At 44.6% G+C, this 25,962-nt stretch overlaps 1 protein-coding gene across 1 annotated transcript in view; it reads right to left on the bottom strand.

The window, feature by feature from the left end:
• The window catches only part of MED12 (mediator complex subunit 12), a 708,291-nt gene that overhangs the window by 216,374 nt on the left and 465,955 nt on the right, over nt 1-25,962 (bottom strand). Inside the window, exons 31-32 of the mRNA XM_033943934.1 lie at nt 12,776-12,887; nt 5,881-5,970 (exon numbers count right to left, since the gene is read on the bottom strand). Of these exons, the coding sequence (XP_033799825.1) occupies nt 5,881-5,970; nt 12,776-12,887 (202 nt within the window). The remainder of the gene's footprint in view (nt 1-5,880; nt 5,971-12,775; nt 12,888-25,962) is intronic.

Here is a 25,962-nt window from a genome sequence, read left to right as displayed (position 1 = left end):
TTCTGCTGAGTTTGTCCATTAAGGAATTCTGTTCTCCCTGAATGTAGATAGCTTTCAGGAACAATTTGTGAGCTGTGGCCCAATTCCAAATCCTCTGGGCTTCCTGGCATAAGAGGCGTGAGCCTGTCCCACCCTGCTTGTTGATGTAGTACATCGCAACTTGATTGTCTGTGCACAGCAGGAGGACTTGAGGAAAGAGAAGATGTTGGAAGGCCTTAAGGGCATAAAACATCGCTCTGAGTTCCAGGAAATTGATGTGATGCTTCATTTCCTGGGCTGTCCAAAGGCCTTGAGTTTGGAACTCGTTCAAATGAGCTCCCCAGGCATAAGGGGAGGCGTCGGTGGTGATGACAAGGTGATGAGGAGATAGATGGAGCAGAAGACCTCTGGAGAGATTGGAGGATATCAACCACCATTGTAGAGACTGACGAAGAGATGATGTCACAGAGATGTGTCGTGAGCAAGGATCCGTCGCTTGGGACCACTGGGTAGCTAGGGCCCATTGCGGAGTGCGCAGGTGAAGACGTGCGAAGGATGTGACATGAACTGTGGAGGCCATGTGACCCAAGAGTATCATCATTTGCTTGGCAGAGATGGAACGTAGTGGAAGTACCTGCTGACATAGAGATTGCAGAGTTTGAAGGCGGTTGGACGGCAGGAACGCTCTCATGAGGACTGTGTCCAACACCGCTCCAATGAATTGAAGTCTCTGAGTGGGGATGAGATGAGATTTGGGTAGATTGATCTCGAACCCCAGAAGTTGTAGAAACAGGATGGTTTGGTTGGTGGCCAGGAGTACTGTCTGAGATGAATTGGCCTTGATTAACCAGTCGTCCGGGTAAGGAAAAACCTGAAGGTGGTGAGAGCGTAGAAAGGCAGCCACCACAATCAGACATTTGGTGAACACTCTTGGAGAGGAGGCAAGACCGAAGGGCAGCACCTTGTATTGGTAATGACAGTGATTGATCATGAAGCAGAGGTACTGTCTGGAGGCCAGATTGACCGGTATGTGAGTGTATGCCTCTTTGAGATCGAGGGAGCATAGCCAGTCGCCTTGATTGAGAAGAGGGTAAAGAGTGGCCAGAGAAAGCATTCTGAATTTCTCTTTGACCAAGCATTTGTTGAGATTGCGAAGATCTAGAATGGGTCTGAGATCTCCTGTTTTTTTGGGAACTAGAAAGTAACGGGAGTAGAATCCCTGCCCCTTTTGATCTAGAGGAACTTCCTCTATGGCGTTCAGAAGGAGGAGGGATTGAACCTCCTGAAGGAGGGAAGACTGAGGAGTGTTCAAAGCAGACTCTCTTGGCAGACTTTGGGCAGGAAGTGTCTGAAAGTTGAGAGAGTAGCCGTGGTGGATGATGTTGAGGACCCATTGATCCGAGGTGATGATCTCCCAACGGCTGAGGAAAAAAGAAAGACGGCCACCTATAGGTTGAGGTAGGTGGGCAGATGGTAGGTAGCTGGCTATGCCCTGGAGAACTAAGTCAAAAGGGCTGTGTGGATTTCTGCTGTGGAGGTGGCTTCGCAGGTTGCTGCTGTGGTGGCCTAGGGGTCTGTCGTTGTTGCTGACGTTGACGCCTAGGTTGTTGGGGAGCTGATGGCAAGGGACGAGCCACATAACGGCGTTGATAGGCCAACTGTTGTCTGAAAGGCCGAGCCGGTGGAGTCTTCTTCTTTGTTTTTAGCAGTGTATCCCATCTAGTCTCATGGGCGGAAAGCTTTTGGGTGGTAGAGTCCATGGATTCCCCAAAGAGTTCATCCCCCAGGCATGGTGCATTAGCCAACCGATCTTGATGGTTGACATCAAGCTCCGAAACTCTGAGCCAAGCAAGGCGACGCATAGCCACAGACATGGCCGTTGCTCTGGTGGTAAGTTCGAATGTGTCATAAATTGATCGAACCATAAACTTACGGAGTTGGAAGAGAGAGGACGAGCAGTGGTGAAAAGCCTGTCGTTTTCGTTCAGGAAGGTACTTTTCAAAGGAAGCCATGGTGGTAAGAAGATGCTTGAGATAGAAAGAGAAATGGAAAGCATAATTCCCAGATCTGTTAGCTAGCATTGCATTCTGGTATAACCGTTTACCAAACTTGTCCATGGCTTTACCTTCCCTGCCAGGAGGGACAGAAGGTATACACTAGCTCCGGCAGACTTTTTAAGCGTAGATTCCACTAGAAGAGATTTATGTGGAAGCTGCGGCTTATCAAATCCAGGGATAGGAATCACTTTATACAAAGAATCCAATTTACGAGGGGCTCCTGGGATGGTCAAAGGAGTCTCCAGATTCTTATAAAAGGTTTCCCTCAAGATATCATGGAGGGGTAGTTTGAGAAATTCCTTTGGAGGCTGGTCAAAATCCAGTGCATCAAGGAAGGCTTTGGATTTTTTAGATTCAGCCTCCAAAGGAATAGAAAGAGATTCACACATGTCTTTCAGAAAGGAAGTGTAAGATGTAGAATCTTGTTTGGAAGATGGATCAGGGGCAGCAGGATCATCCTCATCCGAGGAACACTCACCCTTAGAAAGAAAAGGCTCTTCGGAGTCACCCCACAGATCAGGGCCCCTAATATGGGAGCTACGGTCTCGAGACTCCGGAGTGGAGGGTTCCAGGTGTCGGGATTTGCGTGCCAACTTACCCGACCTCATAGACACGGTACCGGGAGATGTTACAGGCTGCATCGGTGCCGAAGTCTGAACAGCTTGGTGTTGAGCTCTCGGTTCCGGTGCGAGGACTGGCATAGAGACTGATGAAGCGGAGTGGACCGGTACCGACAAAGTGGATGCAGACAAAAGAGGCTGCTCCACTGCTGGTACCGGTGGCTCAGACCGGACCGGGACTGGAAGGCTCGGTGCCAAGAGAGCAGGAAGGAGCTGTTGTAACTGCTCCTTGAGCTGCACCTGCAGGACAGCTGCAATGCGCTCATCCAGGGAAGGCACCGGTACCGCCTTTTTCTTCTGCGGTACCTGCGGTGCCGCTCTACGCCCCGAGGATGAGGAGCCCGAGGTCGAGGGACTCACCTCAATAGGGGCGGAGCGCTTCCGCGGGCGCCTCGCGGTCGGCAGGACTGGGCTCGCTGCTATCGAGACCGGAGGACGCTCCAGCGGGGACGGCTTCTTAGCCGGCTTACCTGGGTGTTGCGACGCCGGCGCGGTGTTGCGCGGTGTCGAGTAAGTGGGTGCCGATTGAGGTGGGGCCGATGCCGGTGTCGATGTCGCAGGGTCAGACATATCGGCACCGAAAAGCAACCGTTGCTGAATTTGACGGTTTTTTAATGTACGTTTTTTCAAAGTGGCACAGCGGGTGCAGGTGGAAGCCTGATGCTCTGGACCCAGGCACTGTAAGCACCAGTTGTGCGGGTCTGTAAGAGATATAGGCCGTGCACACTGCTGCCACTTTTTAAACCCTGGCTGGGGGGGGCATGAAAGTAAAAACGGCTTCTGCCAAATCGAAGGCCGAGGCCTCAATGGTGGCAGCAGGCCTCGCCGGGGCAAAACCAACGAAGAAAAGAAAAAAAGAAAGAAACTCTTTTTTTTTTTTTAAGAAAATAATAAAAGAAAAAGAGGAAATACAATTTCCGAAAAGATTTCGCGAGCAGGAAGGCGTTAGGAAAAAATCTTTTCAACAGCTGTTGAAAAGTGCGTCTTCTTAGCTCCGCGGAAACTAAGAAACTGGGGACCGCACGCCTCCGTCGGGCGGGAAGGCACTTGCGCGTGCACAGTGCGGCCTGCTAGAACTGTCCAAGTTCTTAGAGTGCAATCACTCTAAAATTGTCCGTACCGGGGCTCCGTCGGTGCCGTCATCCATCAGTCAAGAATATGCTGCCTGCTTGTCCTGGGATAATTTCTTTTTCCAAATTATAAAATTGTTTTTAAAGTTGTTTTCTAATAAACGCCGAATATGAAATAATATTACCTCTCATGGTAGCCTTAAATGCATCCCATAATGTTTCTATGTTAATATCTTCTGAAGTATTAAGTTGAAAAAATTCAGTCATTTTTAATTTAAATTCTTCAAGGAAATTTGAATCCGCAATCAATGTATTATCAAATCTCCATACAGATTTGATATAATCTTGCTCATCAAAATGAAATTCAATCCATATTCCACCTTGATCGGATAAAATGATAGGATCTATGGCAGCTTTTGTCACTTTCTCTACTATTTGATTCGAGACAAAAATATAATCTATTCTTGAAAAAGATTTATGGACTTGTGAACAAAAAGAAAATTCCCGATCATCAAAATGAAGTATACGCCATATATCTATTAAATTACAAGATTGTGACAAATTATCTAACCCTAATGACTTCATAATTTTACTTGGTTTTTTATCCAATAATGGATCCATTACAGCATTGAAATCTCCAGCCACTATTAGATTAGAAGCAGCCAGTGGGAGTAGAAGTTGTTGTAATTTCTTTAAAAATTCCATTTGATTCGTATTTGGGGCATACACATTAAACAGTTCCAGGGTATTATTTCCCATGCTCATTCTCACATTTACCCACCTTCCCAAAGGATCCGAATCAATCAGCTGAAAATTAGCAGTACATTTTTTATTTATTAATATGGCAACCCCAGCTTTTTTGCCAACTGCAGGGGCAAAAAAATTCTGGCGTACTCAACCCCCTTCCAGTATTTTTTGATTCCACCATTGATAGGTGTGTCTCCTGAATAAAATACAAATCGGCACTTTGTTGTTTTAGGAAAGCTAACATTTTTTTTCCTTTTTATTTGGTGATTAAGGCCGTTGACATTCAATGAAAATACTTTAATCTCCATCTATTTCCAGATATGTAATACAACAGTAATATTTAATTTTATGTAAATTAAATGAATAGACAAGTTTATTAAATGAATAGACAAGTTTATAAACTTTAAAAAAATAAATTTTTCTTCTTCAATCCCTTCTTTCCCTACCCTCCCGTCCCTAATCATTATATCTATCCCCACCCATCCCCCCTTAAATAATGATGAAAACTTGGAAACGCACATATGGAATCAGGTTATAAAGAACCCCAAACAGGATAAATTGAAAAATATTCTTATTGAACTATATTAAGCTATCCAAATCTACTTATGAATCATTTATAAAAGTACTAATATAATTAATGAACTCATACTTTTTATGGGAAGGGGGTGGTATATAGTTATATTTAAAGGTCTAATCAATAATTATGAATGTAATGTTTATATGATTTTTTTGATTACAATATTTGTGGGAAGGGTGGGTGGTGGAGGGAGTAAATTTATGTTTTTAAGATGATAATAGAAAGAAATTCAAGTGATGTGTATAAGTTCAAATGATGTAATATTGTGTACTTGATGTAAGATGAAAAAATGAATAAAGAATTGGGAAAAAAAAGATTTTTGGCCATTCTTTGATTTTTAAGTTTTCTCAACTTTGGAATGATCTTCCGCTCCTTATAAGAAGCTCTGGTTCTCTTCTATTTTTTCATAAGCTTTTGAAAACTACTTTATTCACTAAACATTTTGGAAATTAATTCTTTTCAAAATTTTTCTTTTATGGTTTATATATTTTTAAGTTAACTATTGTAAACCGGGTTGAGCTTTCTTAGAATGAAGACTCGGTATATAAAGCCAAGTATTAGATTAGTAAAGGCCAACTGAAATGGTAGGGGCATCTATGTATGTTCTATGCTGGATGTTGTTTCTGGAAACCTGAATGCACCAGGTGCAGCTTAACTAGAACCAGACTGCTCTTTTCAAATCCCCATGAACCATATCCTTTCGGGAAGACTGGCATCATCTTTTGGGCAGCTGTTTTGCCACTCTCAAAATTGCCCCTATCTTAACCTCAAACCAAACCCCTTTCTCCCTCTCCCTCACAAATCAGCTTGCTGGTGCAAAAGGGCCTCACCAGGTTCAGTCGCAGTTTTAGGGCCTCGTGCATCATCTGCTTGGCTTTGCAGTCATCCTGATACTGATCTTCTCTCCAGTTTGTTACAATCTGGGGAACATAAGACATGCCATTTTCAAATCCAAACTTCTTGTCATACATATTTTTAGGTGTGTACAAGTAAAGGTCTCACTCAAACCATGAAAAGAGTTACAAACAACCACCAATTTAAAGCATCCAGGATGGGCAAACAGTTTGCAAACTTTGCTCAGCACAGAGTTCTAGGGTTCTCAAGGAGGCAGAGAAGCTCCATGGTTTTATAAGAGGGGAAGACAAGTTCAAAATAGAGCAAAGGTTGCTAGCAGAGCCATACAGTGCCCAGCATGTTTTCATTGTTACTTCTCCTAGAACTGTAAGATTTCTTATGTTGTAATCTGTGAGGATTACAACATAAGAATTCCACATGTATGGTGATCAATCCTTTTCCGTGATCTGGATTTGCAGAAGTGAGAACACTTACAGCTTTGAGCACCTCCCTTATAGAGGCAGAGCTCAGTGCACCCTCCAGTTAAGTCCCAAAGCAACTGATATCCACTGGAACAGAAGGAGGGGAACAGGGAATCTCCCTGCATACAATTAAAAATTCTGTAACTTAGAAAACAAGAATTAGAACAATTCAATAAAACAATCAGAAAAAACAACCATAAAGAAACAACCTGCTATGTGCAACTGGCACCAACATTAAGATAGCCAGAGACTAAGGAATACACTTACTCATACCAGATTTCTTGATGTTTCACCATCTGACTGACAGGAGAAGAACTCTAGGCCTGGAAACCACAGTTACAGTAACAGGTGTTATCCAAGGACAGCAGGCAAATATTCTCACATGGGGTGACGCCATTCATGGAGCCCGGTACAGACAATGGTTAAAGGTTTTAGAAACTTTGCGACTGCAGGCACCACACATGCACGAGTGCATTCCTGCCCAACGCTGACTTGTGGTACCTCAGTTCCGTAAGCAAGCTACGAAGCCAACCAGGGGAGGTGGGAGGGATGTGAGAATATCTGCCTGCTGTACCCAGTTTACAACTGTTACAGTAAGTAATTGCGCTTTATCCTAGGATAGACATGGGAAAATGCCATATCAGGGCCACTGACCATCCGAACCCTGCAGACTGCGAGCCCTACATACCTCCCTCCAGAGCAGCGTTGGGCCGGCAGCACTCTAAACAGGCTGCTTCGCAGCCTTCTCTAATTGAGGAATTCCCTCTGCTGCATCACTAATGATGTCATCAGTAACGTGGCATACGGATGGCCCTGACGAGAGAAGGCTGCGAAGCAGCCTGTTTAGTGTTGCTGGCCCAATGCTGCTCTGGAGGGAGGTATGTAGGGTTCGTGGTCGGCTGGGTTCGGATGGGAGGGAAGGATGAAGGGTTAGCGGGGGTTCGGCTGCTCAAGGGTTCTGCTGCACAAGGGATGGGAAGGAGGGAGGAAAGGATGGAAGCTAGGCAAGGGTTCTGCTGCACAGGGAGATGGGAGGGAGGGATAGAAAGATGCTCTTGGTCTGGCTCCTCTGTCAAATTTAAGAACCCATTGTGGCCCACGAGTCATAAAGTTTGCCCACCCCTGTCCTAGGAGAAGCAGGCAGCATATTCTCACATGTGGGACTCCCTAGCTTAGTGCAATGGGATGGAGGGAGAGTTTGCCATTAAGAAGAAAATTAATTTTATAGTACTGCTTGGCCAAAATGACCATCTTGTCTGGAATAGAATTCTACACAGTAGTGAGATGTGAATGTGTGAATTGAGGACCAAGTAGTTGCTTTGAAAATCTCATCAATGGGAGTGGAACGAAAGAAAGCTACTGATGCTACCATAGCTCGGACCTTGTGTGCTGGAACACATCCCTCGAGGTGCAGCCCAGCTTGAGCATAGCAGAAGTAAATTCAGGTCATTAACCATGTGGAAATAGTTACAGGGAGGCCCAATCTGTTAGGATCAAAAGTAATGACGTTCTGTGTGGCATAGTCCTTTGTATTTAGTAAGCCAAGGCACGCTTATAGTCCAAAGTGTGTAGAACTGTTTCTCCAGGATTGAATGAGGCTTTAGGAAAAAAAACTGGAAGCACAACAGATTGATTCAGTTGAAATTCCATGACTACTTTTGGGAGGAATTTTAGATAAGTCCTGAGAACCACTTTGTCATGATGAAATACTGTGTACGGTAGGTCGGAAACCAATGCTTGACGTTCACTCACTCGATGAGTGATAAGATCAAGAAGACCACTTTCCAAGGGAGAAACTTAAGATGAAAAAAAAAAGATGAGTAGATAGATGCCAGTGGTTCAAATGGCAGCTTCATCAGACTGGCAGCTTAGAAATCTGATAAGCGGGATAACAAATTTTAATAAAACTTGGAAACTTGTTAAAGTCCTTTCATAAACCAGGAAACAAGCGGATGAGTGGACAGAGGTTTATTGTTGACAGGAGCATGGAAAGCACTAATAGCACAGAGGTGAACTTTGACTGAAGTGGTTTTAAGTCCAGAATTGGATAAATGGAGAAGATAATCCAACACTAAAGGAAGAGAAGAGGAGGAAGCATCTTGGTCATGGAGAGTACACCATGAATTGAAGCATGTCCACTTCTGTTGATAGCATTGCTGAATAGAAGAGTTTCTGGAAGCAGCTATAATGGCTTGTACTGATACAGAAAGATTAAAATCTGATGAAGTCAGACCAAGAGATACCAAGCTGTCAGGTGCAGAGATTGTAGACTGGGATGTAAAAGAGATCCATGACTCTGAGTGAGCACAGATGGAAAGATTTGTAAAGGATTTGGATCTTTGGAACTCAGCTGAAGTAGAAGGGAAAACTAGGGTTGTCTGGGCCACTAAGGAGCTATTAGGATCATGGTAGATGATTCACGCTTGAGCTTGACTAAAGTCTTGAGAATTAGAGGGATTGGCAGAAATGCATAGAGGAACCTGTTCATCCAATCCAGAAGAAAAGTATCTGCTTTGAGACGAGGAGAGTACTATCTGGAATAGAATTGAGGCAATTTGTGGTTGTGGGAAGATGCAAACAAGTCTATCTGAGGAGTCCCCATAGTGAGAAGATGTGGCACAAGACTTTGGTGTTGAGAATCCATTCGTGTGGCTGAAGAAATCTGCTGAGCTTGTTGTCTAGTGTATTCTGTTTCCCTTGTACATATATAGCTTTGAGGAATATGTTTTGAGCAGTTGCCCAGTTCCAAATGTGCTCGGCTTCTTGACACAGAGGAATAGAGCCTATTCCCCACTGTTTGTTGATGTAGTACATTGCTACTTGATTGTCTGTTCGAACAAAGATGACTTGGTTGGAAAGACTCTCCTGAAAGCTTTTTAGAACATTTTGAATTGCCCAGAAATCTAACAAGTTGAAGTGGAATGTCTTCTCTTGAGCAGACCATCGACTCTGTGTCCTGAGACCATCCAGGTGAGCTCCCCAGGTATACATGGATGCGTCTGTGGTGAGCACTCTCTGATGTGGGATGATGAGAAAAAGCAACCCCCTACTTTGGAAACTAAAGAACCATGGGGTGGAAGGAGATGTACACAGATGGATCAGGAATTGGTTGGCGGGCAGGAATCAGAGGGTAGGAGTGAAGGGCCATTACTCGGATTGGAGGAAGGTCACGAGTGGCGTTCCGCAGGGGTGGACCGCTGCTATTCAATTGATTTATAAATGATCTAGAAATGGGGACGAAGAGCGAAGTAATAAAATTCGCAAATGACACCAAGTTATTTAATGGGGCTAGGACTAAAGAGGACTGTGAAGATTTACAAAGGGACCTGAACAAACTAGGGGAGTGGGCGATGAGATGGCAGATGAAGTTCAATGTAGAGAAATGTAAAGTCTTACACATAGGAAACAGAAACCCGAGATACAGCTACACGATGGGAGGGCTGCTATTGAGTGAGAGTTTCCAAGAAAGGGACTTGGGGGTAATAGTGGATATGACAATAAAGCCGTCGGCACAATGCGCAGCAGCTGCCAAGAAAGCGAATAGAATGCTAGAAATAATCAAGAAAGGTATTACAACCAGAACGAAAGAAGTTATCCTGCCATTGTATCGGGCGATGGTGCGCCCGCATCTGGAGTACTGCGTCTAATATTGGTCACCTTACCTAAAGAAGGATATGGCGATACTCGAGAGGGTTCAGAAGAGAGTGACACGTTTGATAAATAAATAAGGTGTTTAGGAGGTAGAAGACCTGAACTCTAACCTCCAGGAACCCTCAAATTTAGGATTTTCTGATACACCACAATTCTCCCATAGGGATGAATGGTGTTTTACTCACAGTTGTCTGTTGGTGCCTGTAGCTGAAAGATGGAAAGGACCTTTCTGCCTCAAATACTTCCAGTGACTCTTCAAAATCAAGGAATCTTCGGGCTGCAAGCCGGATGGATCGCCCTCCACTCCCCAGGGACATCAGAACGCGATGGGAGTGGGTAAATACACAGCTGGCGCCCTGATACTCCAAGGGTTCTTACTCTGGGCGCCCACAGCCTGAGAAACTCAGGCTCCAAGGGGAAAAGACCTCGTGCCCAGAAGAAACACAGCAGGCTGGCTCTCCAGGTTCACCCGAAGGCTTGCCGTGTAGAGCTGCAGGCTGACACAGCAAATTGCATCCTTTCCCAGGCACAGAATCCTCATGAATGGAGTCTCAGGGCACCAAAGCCTCAGAAAAACAAACTTTAAGTGCAAGAAAGAAAAAATCAAAGCAGAACAGATCAGAAACACCGCTGCACTGGGAGGTGCTCAAAGCAGTAAGTATTCTCCCTTCTGCAAGACCAGTTTACAGGAAGGGATTGATCACCACACATACGGACTCTGAAGTAGATATAACAGAATATAAGAAATATGTATAGGATAGTATTCAGTTACAGGGACAGATGATTTCATCATAGCTTCAGGGTTCTGTCACACTGGAATGACCTGAATCTAAGAATGGCCTCTTTAGGGAGCAGAGCAAACTAAGAGTCCAGAATCCATGCATGCTACTTGAAACATCGACTAGAGACTAGAGCAGCTGCTTTTTGTGTGACAGGTGTTAAAATGTGGAACACATATTTGGGGCAATTATTCTGACAAATTGAAATTTAAAAAACTATTGAAAACACAGCTATTTGTATCTGTTTTCTTGTAAGGAAGGATTTCTTTTTTTTTTTTTTTTTCAAATTCTTTATTCATTTTAAATCTATCACCAAGTGTACCAAATTATACTAGTACATAACAAACATGTAACACTTGAAAATCTTACACATATAATCATAAAGTATAAAAATTATCCCCCATCCCACCCATTCACCTTCAATTACTACAAATAAACATAATTCAAGTCGAAACACAACCTATTAAAAATGATCAAATTTTCTCCCCCAAACCCCCCCCTAATAAAAAATATATATATCTAACAAAGGAAAATGATGTTCACTCATTACAATAACTTTCTAATGGCCCCCAGATCTTCTTAAAATTATCATAGTTACCTTTTTGCAAAGCAATTGCTCTTTCCATTTTATAAATATGACAAAGTGAATTCCACCAAAATGAATAACTAAGATTAGAATAATTTTTCCAATTACTAGTAATATGCTGGATTGCAACCCCTGTCATTTGACTTTTTTTCCTCATAGACATGCCAAACAGAATAGTATCATGGGATAGTGTTACATGGTTTTCTAAAAGACAATTTACTTGAGTCCATATTGAATTACAAAAAATTTTAATACAGGGACAATAATAAAGTAAATGGTCCAATGTCCCTGCTTCCAGATTACAATGCCAGCATCTATTAGACTTAGAGCTATCTACTTTTTGTAAACGAACAGGGGTCCAAAACGCTCTATGCAATAAGAAGAACCAAGTTTGCCTCATAGATGCTGACACTGTACATCTCATTCTCCAAAACCAAAGTCGTGGCCACTAAGGTGCAGAAATTTGCTGCTTGATCTCAATGCTCCAAATGTCTCTAAGACCATTTTTTGGTTTTTTATTCACATATCCAGAACGTAATTTATACCACATTGCGGCTTGATGTCCCAGGAAATCTGCTTGAAAGCAAAGAAACTCCAAACTATATTGATTATTCAAATTTTTCCATTCAGGGAACCCCACCTGAATAGCCTGCTTCAGCTGCAGCCATTTAAAACTTTGTGATTTATTAAGACCCAATCTATGCTGCAACTGTGAAAATTCTTCAGAGTTCGAATGCCTGCAATTATCCAGTTTTTCCATAAGATTTTAGATCTGCCAATTTGAATCTTGGACTTAATCCATAAAGATTGATTTGTAGATTTACTTATAGGAACAGGTGTCAAATTACTAATATGTCTCAATGTTTTCCATGTGTCTGATAAAATTCTGTTTTCCTTATATATTCTAGGCAATGTAATACTAGGAACATGAACCAAGTTTAAAGGAAACAAAAGACGCCATTCTAAATATAGCCAATCCGGGGCATTCTCCATGAGTTCTGGGAGGATCCAATACATACCCATAAGGAAGGATTTCTATTTTTACAGGTAAATGGATGGAAGTGAGCAAATGTCATGAAGACTCAGCTTTTTGTAATGTTAATTTTATGCTATGTATGTTTTATATGGAAATTGTCTGAATCAGTGGTTCCCAACCCAGCCAGTTGGGAGTTTCAGGATAGCCCTAATGAATATGCATGAGAGAGATTTGCATATAATAGAGGTAACACGGCATGCAAATCTGCCCCATGCATATTCATTAGGGCTATCCTGAAAATCTGACTGGCTGGTGGTCCACCAGGAGAGGGTTGGGAACCACTGGTCTAGATACAGACGGTATATACATTTTAAAAATAAATCAATACAGCTGGAAAGGCAAATGTATGGTCGTTACCTGCTGCACCTGACTGTACAGGGAGGCAAGGAGGCCCTCTCTTTGTTCATCTTGTCCTTTCAGACACGTCAGCACTAGAGAGAGAAAGGGTTGCTGGCTCAAGAGAGACATGCTGTTAGGCAGAGAGAAAAAGGAAAACAGAAAGTAACACATTAAGCTGAATAACACATTTACATTTCTGTGCTCAGACCCTTACTGGGTCGGCCGAATGGTCCATCAAGCCCAGTAGCCAAAACCCAAAGAGTAGCAACATTCCATGCTACCAATGCAGGGCAAGCAGAGACTTAATCATTTACTTGGCCCTATTGAACCATATAACCAACCTTACAATTCATATATGAGTAGAGGAAAAATTGATTCTATGCTATTTTGGCTGGAAATTGATATACAACAAGATTTTTCTTTACAAAAAAAAAAAAAAGATGATTTAATGTTGAAATTTTGGAACTCTAAGATTTCTCAAATTATGTCTAATATTGCACTTGTAAAAGAGAGAATAATTAGAGCAGTTAAAATCCATGCTATACTGAATAATTGGTAATATTAAAAAGAATGTATAGGAAGGGAGAAAGATCTTGGACGAAAACTAAACAGCCATCATAAAGTGACAAACTGGGGGTTGTAGTAAATGGAGTTTGTTCGGAGGAAAAGGATGTTATTAATGGAGTGCCACAGAGATCTGTTTTTGGGCCAGCTTATTTAACATCTTTGTGAGTGATATTGCGTAAGGACTGTCCGGCAAAGTTTGTCTTTTTGCGGATGATACCAAGCTCTGTAATAGGGTAGACACTCCAGAGGGTGTGCATAACATGAGGCGGGATCTAGTGAAGCTTGAAGAATGGTCTGGTAATTTACAACTAAGATTTCATGCTTAAAAATGGAGGGTCATTTACTTGGCTGCAAAAGTCCAGGAGAACAGTATAGTATAGGAGATGAAGTACTTCTGTGTGTGGAAGAAGCGTGAGACTTGGGGTGGCAAAACAGGTAGAAAAGACGACAGTCAAAGCCAGAACGATGCTTGGGTGCATAAGGAGAGGAATGGCCTGTAGGAAACAAGAGATGATAATGCCGTTGAAAAAGCCTCTGGTGAAGCTCTATTTGGAATATTATGTGCAATTCTGGAGACCCCACCTTCAAAAAGATAAAAAGAAGATGGAGTCGGTCCAGAGAGCTGCTACAAAATTGGTTAGTGGTCTTTGTCATAAATCGTATGGGGACAGACTTAGAGCCTTAATATGTGTGAAGGAGAGAGGGGATATGATAGAGACATTTAAATAGCTCCATGGCGTTAATATACAGGAGGTGAGTCTTTTCCAAATAAAGGAAAACTCTGGAAATTGAGGGCATAGGATGAAGTTAAGAGGTGATAGGCTTAGGAGTAATGTAAGAAAATACTTCTTTTATAGAAAGGGTGGTAGATGCGTGGAATAGTCTCCCAGGGGAGGTGGTGGAAATGAGACTGTATCTGAATTCAAGATAGAATGGGACAGGCACATTGGATCTCTTAGGGTGAGGAGATAGTGGATGTTGTGGATGGGCAGACTGGATGGGCCATTTGGCCTTTATCTGCCGTCATATTTCATACACTATAAGAGATCACAGAAAGAGGAAGACATGTGACAATATCTGGAAAAGCTAAGAGAAGCTGGTAGTCAGGAAAGCAAAGATGCAAGTGGAAAAAAATACAGTAAAATGACGGGACAAGATTTTTGTTTAGATATGATTGTGATAGGAGTGAGTCTGAAAATGAAGGGGAGGACTATGTAGACACTGATAAAGAAGAGGTGAACTTGTTTAACAATTGGGGCTAGGAGTAAGACAACAGAAGACCAACACAGACAAGAACAAAAGGGTGCTACTTCAACCATTTGTAGAAGGCTGTTTGTAAAAAGCTAGCTAAAGCGATGTGACTGGAGAGTATTGAAGAAATGTAGGGAACTTATGGTAGCTTCACAGTCTGACATTTTCTCTAGAGTTGGGACAGGTCCCAAGGACTGAAGAAAGGTGACATCATACTTCTTAACCACGTAACCATAAGTTCTACGCAGTTTACAAAAGATTATAAATTAAAGACAATTTAAGGATAACAAACAGAAATTATTTGACCAAGTATTTTGAGAAGAGATAAGTTTTCAGTTGAGTTCTGAAATGTTTATAAGAACAGGCTCCAAGCAATAACAATCGAAAGAGGACAAGGTTGGGAACTACAATTGTTAGTTTGGCCTCTGTGGCAAGTAAATTAATGGAAACACTTTTAAAGCTGAGAATACTGAGAGTTTCTGGAATCCAATGGATTGCTGGACCTGAATGAACCAGTATGGTTTCACTAGAGGCATGTCTTGTCAGAAGAATCTGATTCATTTCTTTGACTTGATAGCCAGACAGTTGGAACTATGGAGTTTGTTATATGTGGTGTTCTTAGATTTTAGCAAAGCCTTTGACTTAGTTCCACATAAGCAACTTATAAATAAACAGTGCCCTCAGTATGGAACCTATGAGTTAGAAACAGGTTGAGTAGAAGATCTAATCTAATCTAATACACAACTTATTAATCGCACTATATCAAAAAGGTTAAAGGCAATTTATATTCAAAGAGGCTGTAAAATCTATGGGAAAATTCAAAAGCAATCAATACTTAAAATATCATCATAACATGAATATTACAACAAGTCATATAAAAAAAGTTTCCAAATTTTTACGAAATCTTAAGTAATTGATATCAGTCCTAATGTAAACAGGTAGATGATTCCAAATTGTAATGGCAGTGTAAGCCAAAGAAGACCTGAGCTGTCATTTATACCGCACTCCTCTAATCTGTGGAAAACATAGTAATAAAGTACCACATAATCTGGTGGAAGAATAATGTAAATGAGAGAAAAGCAAAATCAGATTGTTAGTCTGTAACATTTAACCTTAATTTGCCTTTCAACTGATAACCAATGGCTATGGTTATTTTTATTTGATATACTGCCTTTCCTCCATGGATATCAAAGTAACATAGTAGATGACGGCAGATAAAGACAGGAATGGCCCATCCAGTCTGCCCAACCTGATTCAATTTAAATTGTATTTCTTCTTAGCTATTTCTGGGCATGGATCCAAAATTCTGCCCGGTACTGTGCTTAGGATCCAACTACTGAAGACTCCGTCAAAGCTCACTGCAGCCCATCTATACCATTGCAGCCAATGAAGCCCTTCCCAGGCCATGCTCAACCACACGGCCATATACAGACACAGACCAGTACAAAGCGGTTTACAATACATTGAATAGTAATCAGGAACTAAGTATTTTCCCTGTTTGACTAAGCAGGTTCACAATCTAACATTCTTATAAGCTAATGCAACGTTTTCCTATCTTTTTAGTTGCAAATGCAGTTCATTCCAAGGAAAGGGACATCACCAGTGGTGTGTTGTAATGACTGGTTCTTGGTCTGTTTCTTTTAAAATATTTGCAAGCAATATTGTAGAAGGGTTATCTGGTAAAGTGGATAACATGAAGAGGGATCTAGAGGAACTGGAAGAATGGTCTAGAATTTGGAAGCTAAGATCTAATGCTAAAAAAATTAGGGTCATACATTAGCAACACAATATAGGTGGTGAAGTACGACTGTGCACAATTGAAGAAAGGGACCTGGGGGTGATCATATCTTAAGGTGGCCAAACAAGTAGAAAAGGTGACTGTGAAAGTTAGAAAAATGTCTGGGTGCATAGTGAGTGGAACAGCCAGCAAAAAAACAAAAACGTGACAATGCCTCTTTGTAAGTCTGTTGTAAGATCCAATTTCGAGTGCTGTGTACAGATCTGGAGAGTACATCTTCCAAAAAGAAATGAACAGGATGGGGTTGATCTAGAGCAGTGTCTCTCAAACTGTGTGCCACGGCATAGGGGTGTGCCCCAAAGAGATAGCACAGTTACTTACCATAACAGGTGTTATCCAGGGACAGCAGGCAGATATTCTCTACATGTGGGTGACGCCACCAACGGAGCCCCATAGCGGACGTTTTCCCAAGCAGACTTGCTCGAAGACCTTCAGGCTTGCGATTGGCCCGCGCATTAGTGCATGCCCCTCCCGCCCTGCCTAGGACATGCGTCTCCTCAGCGTGTCTTCAGTTCAGATAGCTAGCAAAGAAGCCAACCACGGGGAGGTGGGTGGGTTGCAAGAATATCTGCCTGCTGTCCCTGGATAACATCTGTTACGGTAAGTAACTGTGCTTTATCCCAGGACAAGCAGGCAGTATATACATGTGGGAGACCTCCAAGCAAACCAGAATGGGATGGAGGGAGAGTTGGCAATTTAGGAGAACAGATTTCGCAAAACGGACTGGCCAAAATGGCCATCAAGCCTGGAGAAAGAATCCAGACAGTAGTGCGAGGTAAACGTATGAACCGAGGACCAAGTGGCAGCCTTACAGATTTCCTCAATGGGAGTCGAGCGGAGGAATGCAACAGACGCCGCCATCGCTCGGACCTTGTGGCCTGTGACTCGACCTGGCAGGGAGAGACCAGCCTGAGCGTAACAGAAAGAGATACAAGCGGCCAACCAGTTAGAAATGGTCCGCTTAGAGACAGAGCGACCCAAGCGATTGGGATCGAGAGGAACAGCTGGGGAGCAGAATGAAGAGGAGCGGTGCACTTCAAGTAGAAGGCCAGCGCACGCTTACAGTCAAGAGAATGAAGAGCCATCTCTCCAGGGTGAGAATGGGGCTTCGAAAAAACACAGGAAGAACAATAGATTAGTTGATGTGAAAATCAGAAACAATCTTAGGCAAGAACTTAGGATGAGTACGGAGAACCACCTTATCATGATGGAAGACAGTGAAAGGTGGGTCCACAAACAAGGCTTGAAGCTCACTGACCCAACGGGCAGAAGTGAGAGCAATAAGAAACACAACTTTCCAAGTAAGATATTTTAAGTGAGCGCACGCTAGCGGCTCGAACGGAGGTTTCATCAATTGAGCAAGATCCCAAACCCCGGAGGAGGTTTAAGGGGCGGATGAACGTGGAAAACTCCTTTCATGAAGCGGGAAACCACAGGATGAACAGAGATAGGCTTCCCGTCAATTGGCTGATGAAAAGCCGCAATGGCATTAAGGTGGACTCGAACTGAAGAGGACTTGAGTCCAGCGCTAGACTAGTGCAACAGATAATCCAGGACAGCAGACAAGGAGGCAGACAGAGGCTCCAGCTGATGGGTAGCACACCAGGAAGAAAAGCGGGTCCACTTCTGATGGTAACATTGGCGAGTGGACTCCTTCCGAGATGCCTCCAGGACATCCAGCACAGGCTGGGAGAGCTGGAACGAGGGCATTAAGTCTCGAGGAACCAAGTTGTTAAGTGCAGAGACTGGAGGTTGGGATGAAGCAGAGAACCCTGACTCTGCGTAAGTATAGAAGGAAAAATAGGTAGAGGAAGAGGCTCCCTGGCACTGAGTTGCAACAGAAGGGAGAACCACAGCTGTCGGGGCCACCGAGGAGCTATTAGAATCATGGTGGCACTCGTGGACTTGAGATAGACGAGATTCTTGAGAATCAAAGGGAATGGAGGAAACGCATACAGGAACTTGTTCGTCCAATCCAGAAGGAAGGCATCTGCCTCGATCCTGAGAGGGGTGTAAACCCTGGAGCAGAAGCGGGGCAACTTGTGATTGAGGGGGGACGCGAACAGATCGACGTTCGGAGTCCCCCAACAAGCAAACACCTGACGCAGGGTCCCGGAGTGGAGCAACCACTCGTGAGGCTGCAGAAGACGACTCAACCTGTCTGCCAGACAGTTCCGCTGGCCCTGAATGTAGACAGCTCGAATGAATATGTTGCGGTGGATGGCCCAATTCCAGAGCCGCACCGCCTCCAGGCACAGGGACTAGGACCCTGTGCCGACCTGTTTGTTGATATAATACATGGCGACCTGGTTGTCCATGCGAACCAGCACTACCAGGTTATGAAGCAGGTGACAAAAGGCCTTCAGAGCGAGGAAAATCGCTCGAAGCTCCAGAAGACTGATGTGACAAAGGCGGTTGGCACGGGACCAAAGACCCTGGGTACGCAGACTGTCCAGATGAGCCCCCGAAGCTTAGGTCGACGAGTCCGTCGTGAGGACCTTCTGCGGAGGAGGAGCACGAAACAGAAAACCACTGGAAAGATTGGAAGAGAGCATCCACCAACGGAGAGACCTCTTCAACAAAGGAGTCACGACAATGCGTCGGGAGAGAGGATCTCGATCCTGGTTCCATTGGGACGCCATAGTCCATTGAGGAATACATAGGTGAAGTCTGGCAAAAGGAGGGCAGATGTGTCATCATTCGACACAAACAGACAAGGGCCTACTGATGAGGCCGAGGCAAGAAGGAGTGGAGATGGACCGTGTCCAGGACCGCTCCGATGAACTCGAGAGACTGGGATGGGCAGAGGTGAGACTTGAGACAGTTCACATCGAAGCCGAGACTCTGAAGGAGCACAATGGTTTGATTCGTTGCTCGCAGGACTTCGTCGCAAGAGGACGCTTTGATTAACCAGTCATTGAGGTAGGGAAACACCTGCAGGCCATGGAGACACAGGGCCGCAGCTACCACAACCAGACATTTCATGAAAACCCTCGGAGAGGCTGCCAGGCCAAAGGGAAGAACATGATACTGGAGATGGAGATCCCCCACCCAGAATCTCAAACACTGGAGAGAGGCCGGGTGTATCGGAATGCGCTTGTATGCCTCCTTGAGGTCCAGTGAGCACAGCCAGTCCCCCTCGTCCAAGAGGGGATACAACGTGGGAAGGGTGAGCATTCAGAATCGTTCCCGACCAGAAACTTGTTCAGAGCATGGAGGTCCAGGATCGGACGTAGATCCCCAGTTTTTTTGGGTACCAGAAGGTACTGGGAATAAAATCCGGAGTTCCACTGTTCCGGGGGAACCTCCTTGACCGCCCGAAGGCAAAGCAGGGCCCGAGCTTCCTGCAGAAGGAGAGGGCGCTGAGACTGAGCAGAAGGAAATTCTCTTGGAGGCATGTCCGGGGGTGCGACTGAAGTGGAGGGAGTACCCCTCTTGGATGATAGACAGCACTCAAGTGTCGGTGGTAAGACTCTCCCACTGGGTATAGAAATGATGGAGATGACACCCGATGGGGAAGGGGGTAGACTCCAGAAAGGGAGTCTGAAGGCTCAGACTGGAATTGTCAAAAGGACGGCCCGGTCTTCGCTGGGGCCGGTGGCTGAGTCTTAGGTTGACATGGCTGCTGTTGCAGGGGCCATTTCGCAGGAAGCCTTGAGACAGCAGGAGCGGATTTTTGCGGGTACCTCCGGAGAGCAATTTTATATTGGCGAGCCGGAGGAGTCTTCGGCTTAAGTTTCACCAGAGACGCAAAGGACTGCTCGTAGTCCGAGAGGCGCTTTGTGGCAGCTTCGATAGAATCATCGAAGAGCTCATGACCCATACACGGGAGATTGGCAAGGCGATCCTGCAGATTCAGATTCATGTCCACAATCCGGAGCCAAGCGAGGCAACGCACGGCGATGGCAAAGGCTGTAACTCTCGAGGACAATTCAAAGGTGTCGTAAGAGGCCTGAAACATATACAGGCGGAGTTGGGAGAGGGTCTCCTCGAGGAGACGAAACTCCCGACGCCGAGGCTCTGGAACGGCCTCCCGGAACGAGCGGAGGACATCTACACAGAACCGGAGGTAGGAAGTGAAGAAGTTGTAATTAAGGACACGGTTCGCCATCATCGAATTCTGATAAAGGCGGCGACCAAATTTGTCCATTGTGCGGCCCTCCCTGCCCAGAGGGACAGCAGCATACACCTTCGAGGGGTTTGATTCCTTCAAGGATGACTCAACCACCAAGGACTGGTGGGAAAGCTGAGCACTTACAAACCCTTTAACCGGGACAGTCTGGTAACGGGACTCCAACTTGGAGGGAATAGCCATAACAGCATACGGTGTATCCAGGTTCCGGAGAAACGTCTGCCGGAGAACCTGATGGAACGGAAGGCGAAGCACCTCACGAGGCGTGTTGTCAACTCCCAATTCCACCAGGTATTCCTGGGTAAAGCGGGAGTCAGACTAAAGATCTAAGTTCAGAGCTCTGCCCATGTCAGAGATGAAACAAGAAAAGGAGGAGGTGCGAGAAGAAGACTCTTCCACCGACCGAGATCGGGGTGCAGCCGAGAAAGGGGGAGAAACCTCCCTAGAATATTAAGCCGGGACCTCAGAGTCCCGTGAACAGGAGACCGAAGAGGTTCGACTAAAGCGTGTATGGGGCGTCGAGGAACGGCCCTGTGCCAGATGGATTGGGGAAGACCCCGGGGTCCGAGGGAACTGCTGGGGAAGCCTCGGAGAAGATGGGGCATAGGAAAATTCCCCAACTGGCTTCGAAGGAGGTCCTTGAGAAGCCGGTAAGCGCCTCGAAGGAGAACAGACACTAGAGTCCAATTCGAGGACAATTGTGTGTCTAGAGGGTCTCGAGGTCGGAGACCTGCCCCAACAGGTCAGAGAAGACCGGGGCTTCTTAGAAGAGGCGAACCTCGCCGCGGTAGCAGAGGAAAGGTTGGCCCCGGCCTGGACCCCCAAAAAGTCACCGGGGACTCAGGTGAGGAAGACTCGCTCAAGGGAACCCGATGGGTCTTACGAGTAAGGCCTCGAGAAACAAGAGGATGCTCAGGCTGGTCAGACCGCGACTGGGTCGAGACCGAGGTGAAAGGCGTTGAGGTCAGGACTAGTTGGCTGACCACTGAGGAAAACTGCGTGGTAATAATAGCCTTAAGCATGTCCTCGAACATAGGCACCGAGATCAAAGGTAGTTGGGTCGGAGGTGCAGCAGTGCGCTCCTTCGGGGGCGACCTCGAAGAACAATATTCCCTACGTGAGGAGGCAAGCTTAGAGTGATATCTCGAAGACACCGACGTGCGGCGCTGACATGAGACTCTGAGGAAGGCTTCTTTACCAGCACACCTGAGAAGGAAAGTGGAGACTTACCCAAGGCCGGAGCAGCAGGAGGGGCTGAGGCCAGAGCCTTCAAGGCTGACGGGGATTTCGAGGCCGAGGAACCCACCGAGGGCGCCGAGGCCAAGCTCGAGGCCTCTCCTGCAGGATCCATGGGGCCAAAGAGTTGGAGAATCTTGGCCACCCTCCGATGAAGAGCCCACGGTTGCAAAGTCGCACAACGGGGACACGACTCAGCGCGGTGCTCTTCACCCAGGCACTCCACACACCAACGATGAGGATTGGTGATGGAGATAACCCGAATGCACTTAGTGCAGTTTTTAAAGCTGGAACAAGGCCGGGACATAAGAAAAAGAAAGCCGCGGCCCTGCGAGGCCAGGCGGCCAGAGGAAGACCGGGAACCCGGTCAAAAATAAACGAACGGAAAAAAATGAAAATAAAGAAATTAAAAGACGCGAGCACAGCGACTCAAAGGAAACAAACCAAATAAACCACGGTGCAAGAGGGACAAAGAGAACGCGCGAAGTAAGTGAGCAGTGCTTCTGGCTCTGCGGAAACATTGAACTGAACTGGGGACATGCTGAGGAGATGCATGCCCTAGGCAGGGCGGGAGGGGCACGGGCTCATGCGCAGGCCAATCGCAAGCCTGAAGGTCTTCGAGCAAGTCTGCTTGCGAAAATGTCCGCTAGGGGGCTCAGTCGGTGACGTCACCCACATGTAGAAAATATGCTGCCTGTTTGTCCTGGGATAATCCAGAATTTGACTTTATTTAAAAAAAATTTCATCATAAGCATACACTAGAATAGATGACATGCATGTCACATACATATACAAGATGGGTCCCAAAGTGGCGGGCTGGGTCAAGAACTGGTTGAGTGGAAGGCGACAGAGGGTAATGATCAATGGAGATCGCTCTGAGGAAAGGGATGTTACCAGTGGTGTGCCTCAAAGTTTTTTTGGGTTTGTTCTCTTTAACATTTTTATAAACGATATTGTTGAAGGCTTGTCAGGTAAGATGTGCCACTTTGCGGATGATACCAAAATCTGCAATAGAGTAGACACCCAGGATGGTGTGAATAACATGAAGAAAGACCTGGCGAAGCTTGAAGAATGGTCTGAAATTTGGCAGCTAAAATTTAATGCTAAGAAATGCAAGGTCATACATTTGGTATGAATAGTACAGTTTAGGGGGTGAAGAACTTAGGTGCATGACAGAAAAGTGAGACATGGGTATAATTGTATGTGATGATCTTAAGGTGGCCAAATAGGTTGAAAAGATGACGGTAAAAGCTAGAAGGATGCTAGGGTGCTTAGGAAGAGGTATGACCATTAGGAAAAAGGAGGTATTGATGCCCCTTTATAAGACTTTGGTGAGACCTCATTTAGAATATTGTGTACAATTCTGAAGGTCGCACCTTCAAAAAGATATAAAAAGGATGGAGTCGGTCCAGAGGAAGGCTACTAAAATGGTGCGTGGTCTTTATCATTCGGTGTATGGGGGACAGACTTAAAGATCTCAATCTGTATACTTTGGAGGAAAGGCGGAAAAGGGGAGATATGATAGACATTTAAATTCAATTTTTCTTGAGACACATTTAAATACCTGTGTAATGTAAATGCGCATGTGTTGAGTCTCTTTCATTTGAAAGGAAACTCTGTAATGAGAGGGCATAGGATGAAATTAAGAGGTGATAGGCTCTGGAGTAATCTAAGGAAATACTTTTTTACAGAAAGAATGGTAGATGCATGGAACAGTCTCATAGAAGAGGTGATGGACAGAGAGACTGTGTCTGAATTCAAGAAAGCCTGGGATAGGCACATGGGATCTCTTTGATAAAGTATCCCATGAACCCTACTACGGAAACTAAAGAACCAAGGGGTGGAAGGAGACATACATAGATGGATCAAAAATTGGTTGGCAGGTAGAAAGCAAAGGGTAGGAGTGAAGGGCCACTACTCGGACTGGGGGAGGGTCACGAGTGGTGTTCCGCAGGGGTCGGTACTTGGACCGCTGCTGTTCAATGTATTTATAAATGATCTAGAAACAGGGACGAAGTGCGAAGTAAAAAAATTCACAGAAAACATCAAACTATTTAGTGGAGTTGGGACTAAAGAGGACTGTGAAGATTTACAAAGGGACCTTAACAAACTAGAAGAGTGGGTGAAAAGATGGCAGATGAAGTTTAATGTAGAGAAATGTAAAGTCTTGCATGTAGGAAACAGAAACTCGAAGTACAGCTATACGATGGGAGGGCTGGTAATGGGTGAAAATACCCAAGAAAAGGACTTGGGGGTAATAGTGGACAAGACAATGAAGCTGTCAGCACAGTGCGCAGCGGCCTCTAAGAAGGCAAATAGAATGCTGGGTACTATCAAGAAAGGTATTACAACCAGAACGAAAGAAGTTATCCTGCCGTTGTATCGGGCGATGGTGCGCCCGCATCTGGAGTACTGTGTCCAATATTGGTCACCGTACCTTAAGAAGGATATGGCGATACTCGAGAGGGTTCAGAAAAGAGCGACACAATTGATAAAAGGTATGGAAAACCTTTCATATGCTGAAAGATTAGAGAAACTGGGGCTCTTTTCCCTGGAGAAGCGGAGACTTAGAGGGGACATGATACAGACTTACAAGATCATGAAGGGCATGGAGAAAGTGGAGAGGGACAGATTCTTCAAATGTTCGAAAACTACAAGAATGAGAAGGCATTTGGAAAAATTAAGAGGGGACATAGTAACATAGTAGATGACGGCAGATAAAGACCCGAATGGTCCATCCAGTCTGCCCAACCTGATTCAATTTAATTTTTTTTTTTTTTCTTCTTAGCTATTTCTGGGCAAGAATCCAAAGCTTTACCCGGTACTATGCTTGGGTTCCAACTGCCGAAATCTCTGTTAAGACTTACTCCAGCCCATCTACACCCTCCCAGCCATTGAAGCCCTCCCCTGCCCATCCTCCTCCAAACGCAGACACAGACACAGACCGTACAAGTCTGCCCAGTAACTGGCCTAGTTCAATATTTAATATTATTTTCTGATTCTAAATCTTCTGTGTTCATCCCACGCTTCTTTGAACTTTGCTGTGCAAGGCTGCCCTGTGAACTTCTAAAAGCTAAGTTACTCAGCATTTCATATTCTGCTCTTTTGACTGGTTTTCAGCATTATATCTGCTTAATTTCTTCTTCTCCCTGTTTCTTACTAAAAAAAATATAAAAAAAGCACAAAAAAATAAATCTTTCTCTTTCCTCTGTTAAATCTTATTTCCTCTTCCTGCATTTTTGTTTAAAATACTGTGTTTTAGGTGGTATAGAGCCTATATTTCTGGTGCCTGTGGCTCAGGGTGACTAAAGTAGGGAAAATCCTGTTATAAATCATGTGTTTTAGGGTAGCACTGATAGAACCTGCAGTTTTGTTTAAAATACTGTGTTTAGGTGGTATAGAGCCTATATTTCTGCCTTACTAGTAGTCTTACTTATAGTCCCACCAACCCCAGGGACCACTATTCATATATAGAGACCCATATAATCAGGACTTCACAACCAATCAAGATGACCTTTATTCTATGCAATCACTGTGGTGCTTTAATTCCAAGACACATTATTTGGAGGTTTAAGGCTTGCCCCATTTGTCTTCAACTTGCTAGTATTAAGGAGGAGCTCTGCAAACTTAAACAGGAATTGAATACAATTAAAGCAGCTTCCATCACTCCACAAAATCATACCAACTTACCACCTCTACCTCAAAGAATAAAACAGCCCAGGAATAAATGGGTCACAGTAGGCTCAGGAAGACTGCGACATGTAACACAGAAACATCCACCTTCACTAATATTACCTCTACAGAATTCCTTCGCTCCACTAGTGCACTGCGATACTCAAGAAAACAGAAGGGAGGTGGGACTGGAACCAATGAAGGTAACTCAAGAGAACAAGCGCACCCTAAGCACAAATAAAAAAGCCAAAAACAGAAAACTATTACTGTTGGGGGATTCCATCATCAGAGGCATTAACCTTGGAACACAAGGCGAGGAGACCAAAATAGTGAAATGTCTTCCAGGATCCTCAGCTACCAGGAGTTCCAGGCAAATACTGACTATAATTAAGGAAGAAACTAAGGATTTTAACACTGATGTTGTTATCCATCTGGGAACAAATGACCTGGCCAACAACTCCACACTTGCAGCACAGAAAGCTTTTCGGGAGCTTGGTGAGGGCGTGAAACCTTTTGTAAAGACTTTAGCTTTTTCTGAAATACTGCCTG

The sequence above is a fragment of the Geotrypetes seraphini genome, chromosome 5 (assembly GCF_902459505.1).
Source record: "Geotrypetes seraphini chromosome 5, aGeoSer1.1, whole genome shotgun sequence".
Lineage (NCBI taxonomy): Eukaryota > Metazoa > Chordata > Amphibia > Gymnophiona > Dermophiidae > Geotrypetes > Geotrypetes seraphini.
This window is presented reverse-complemented; position numbering and strand designations above follow the sequence as displayed.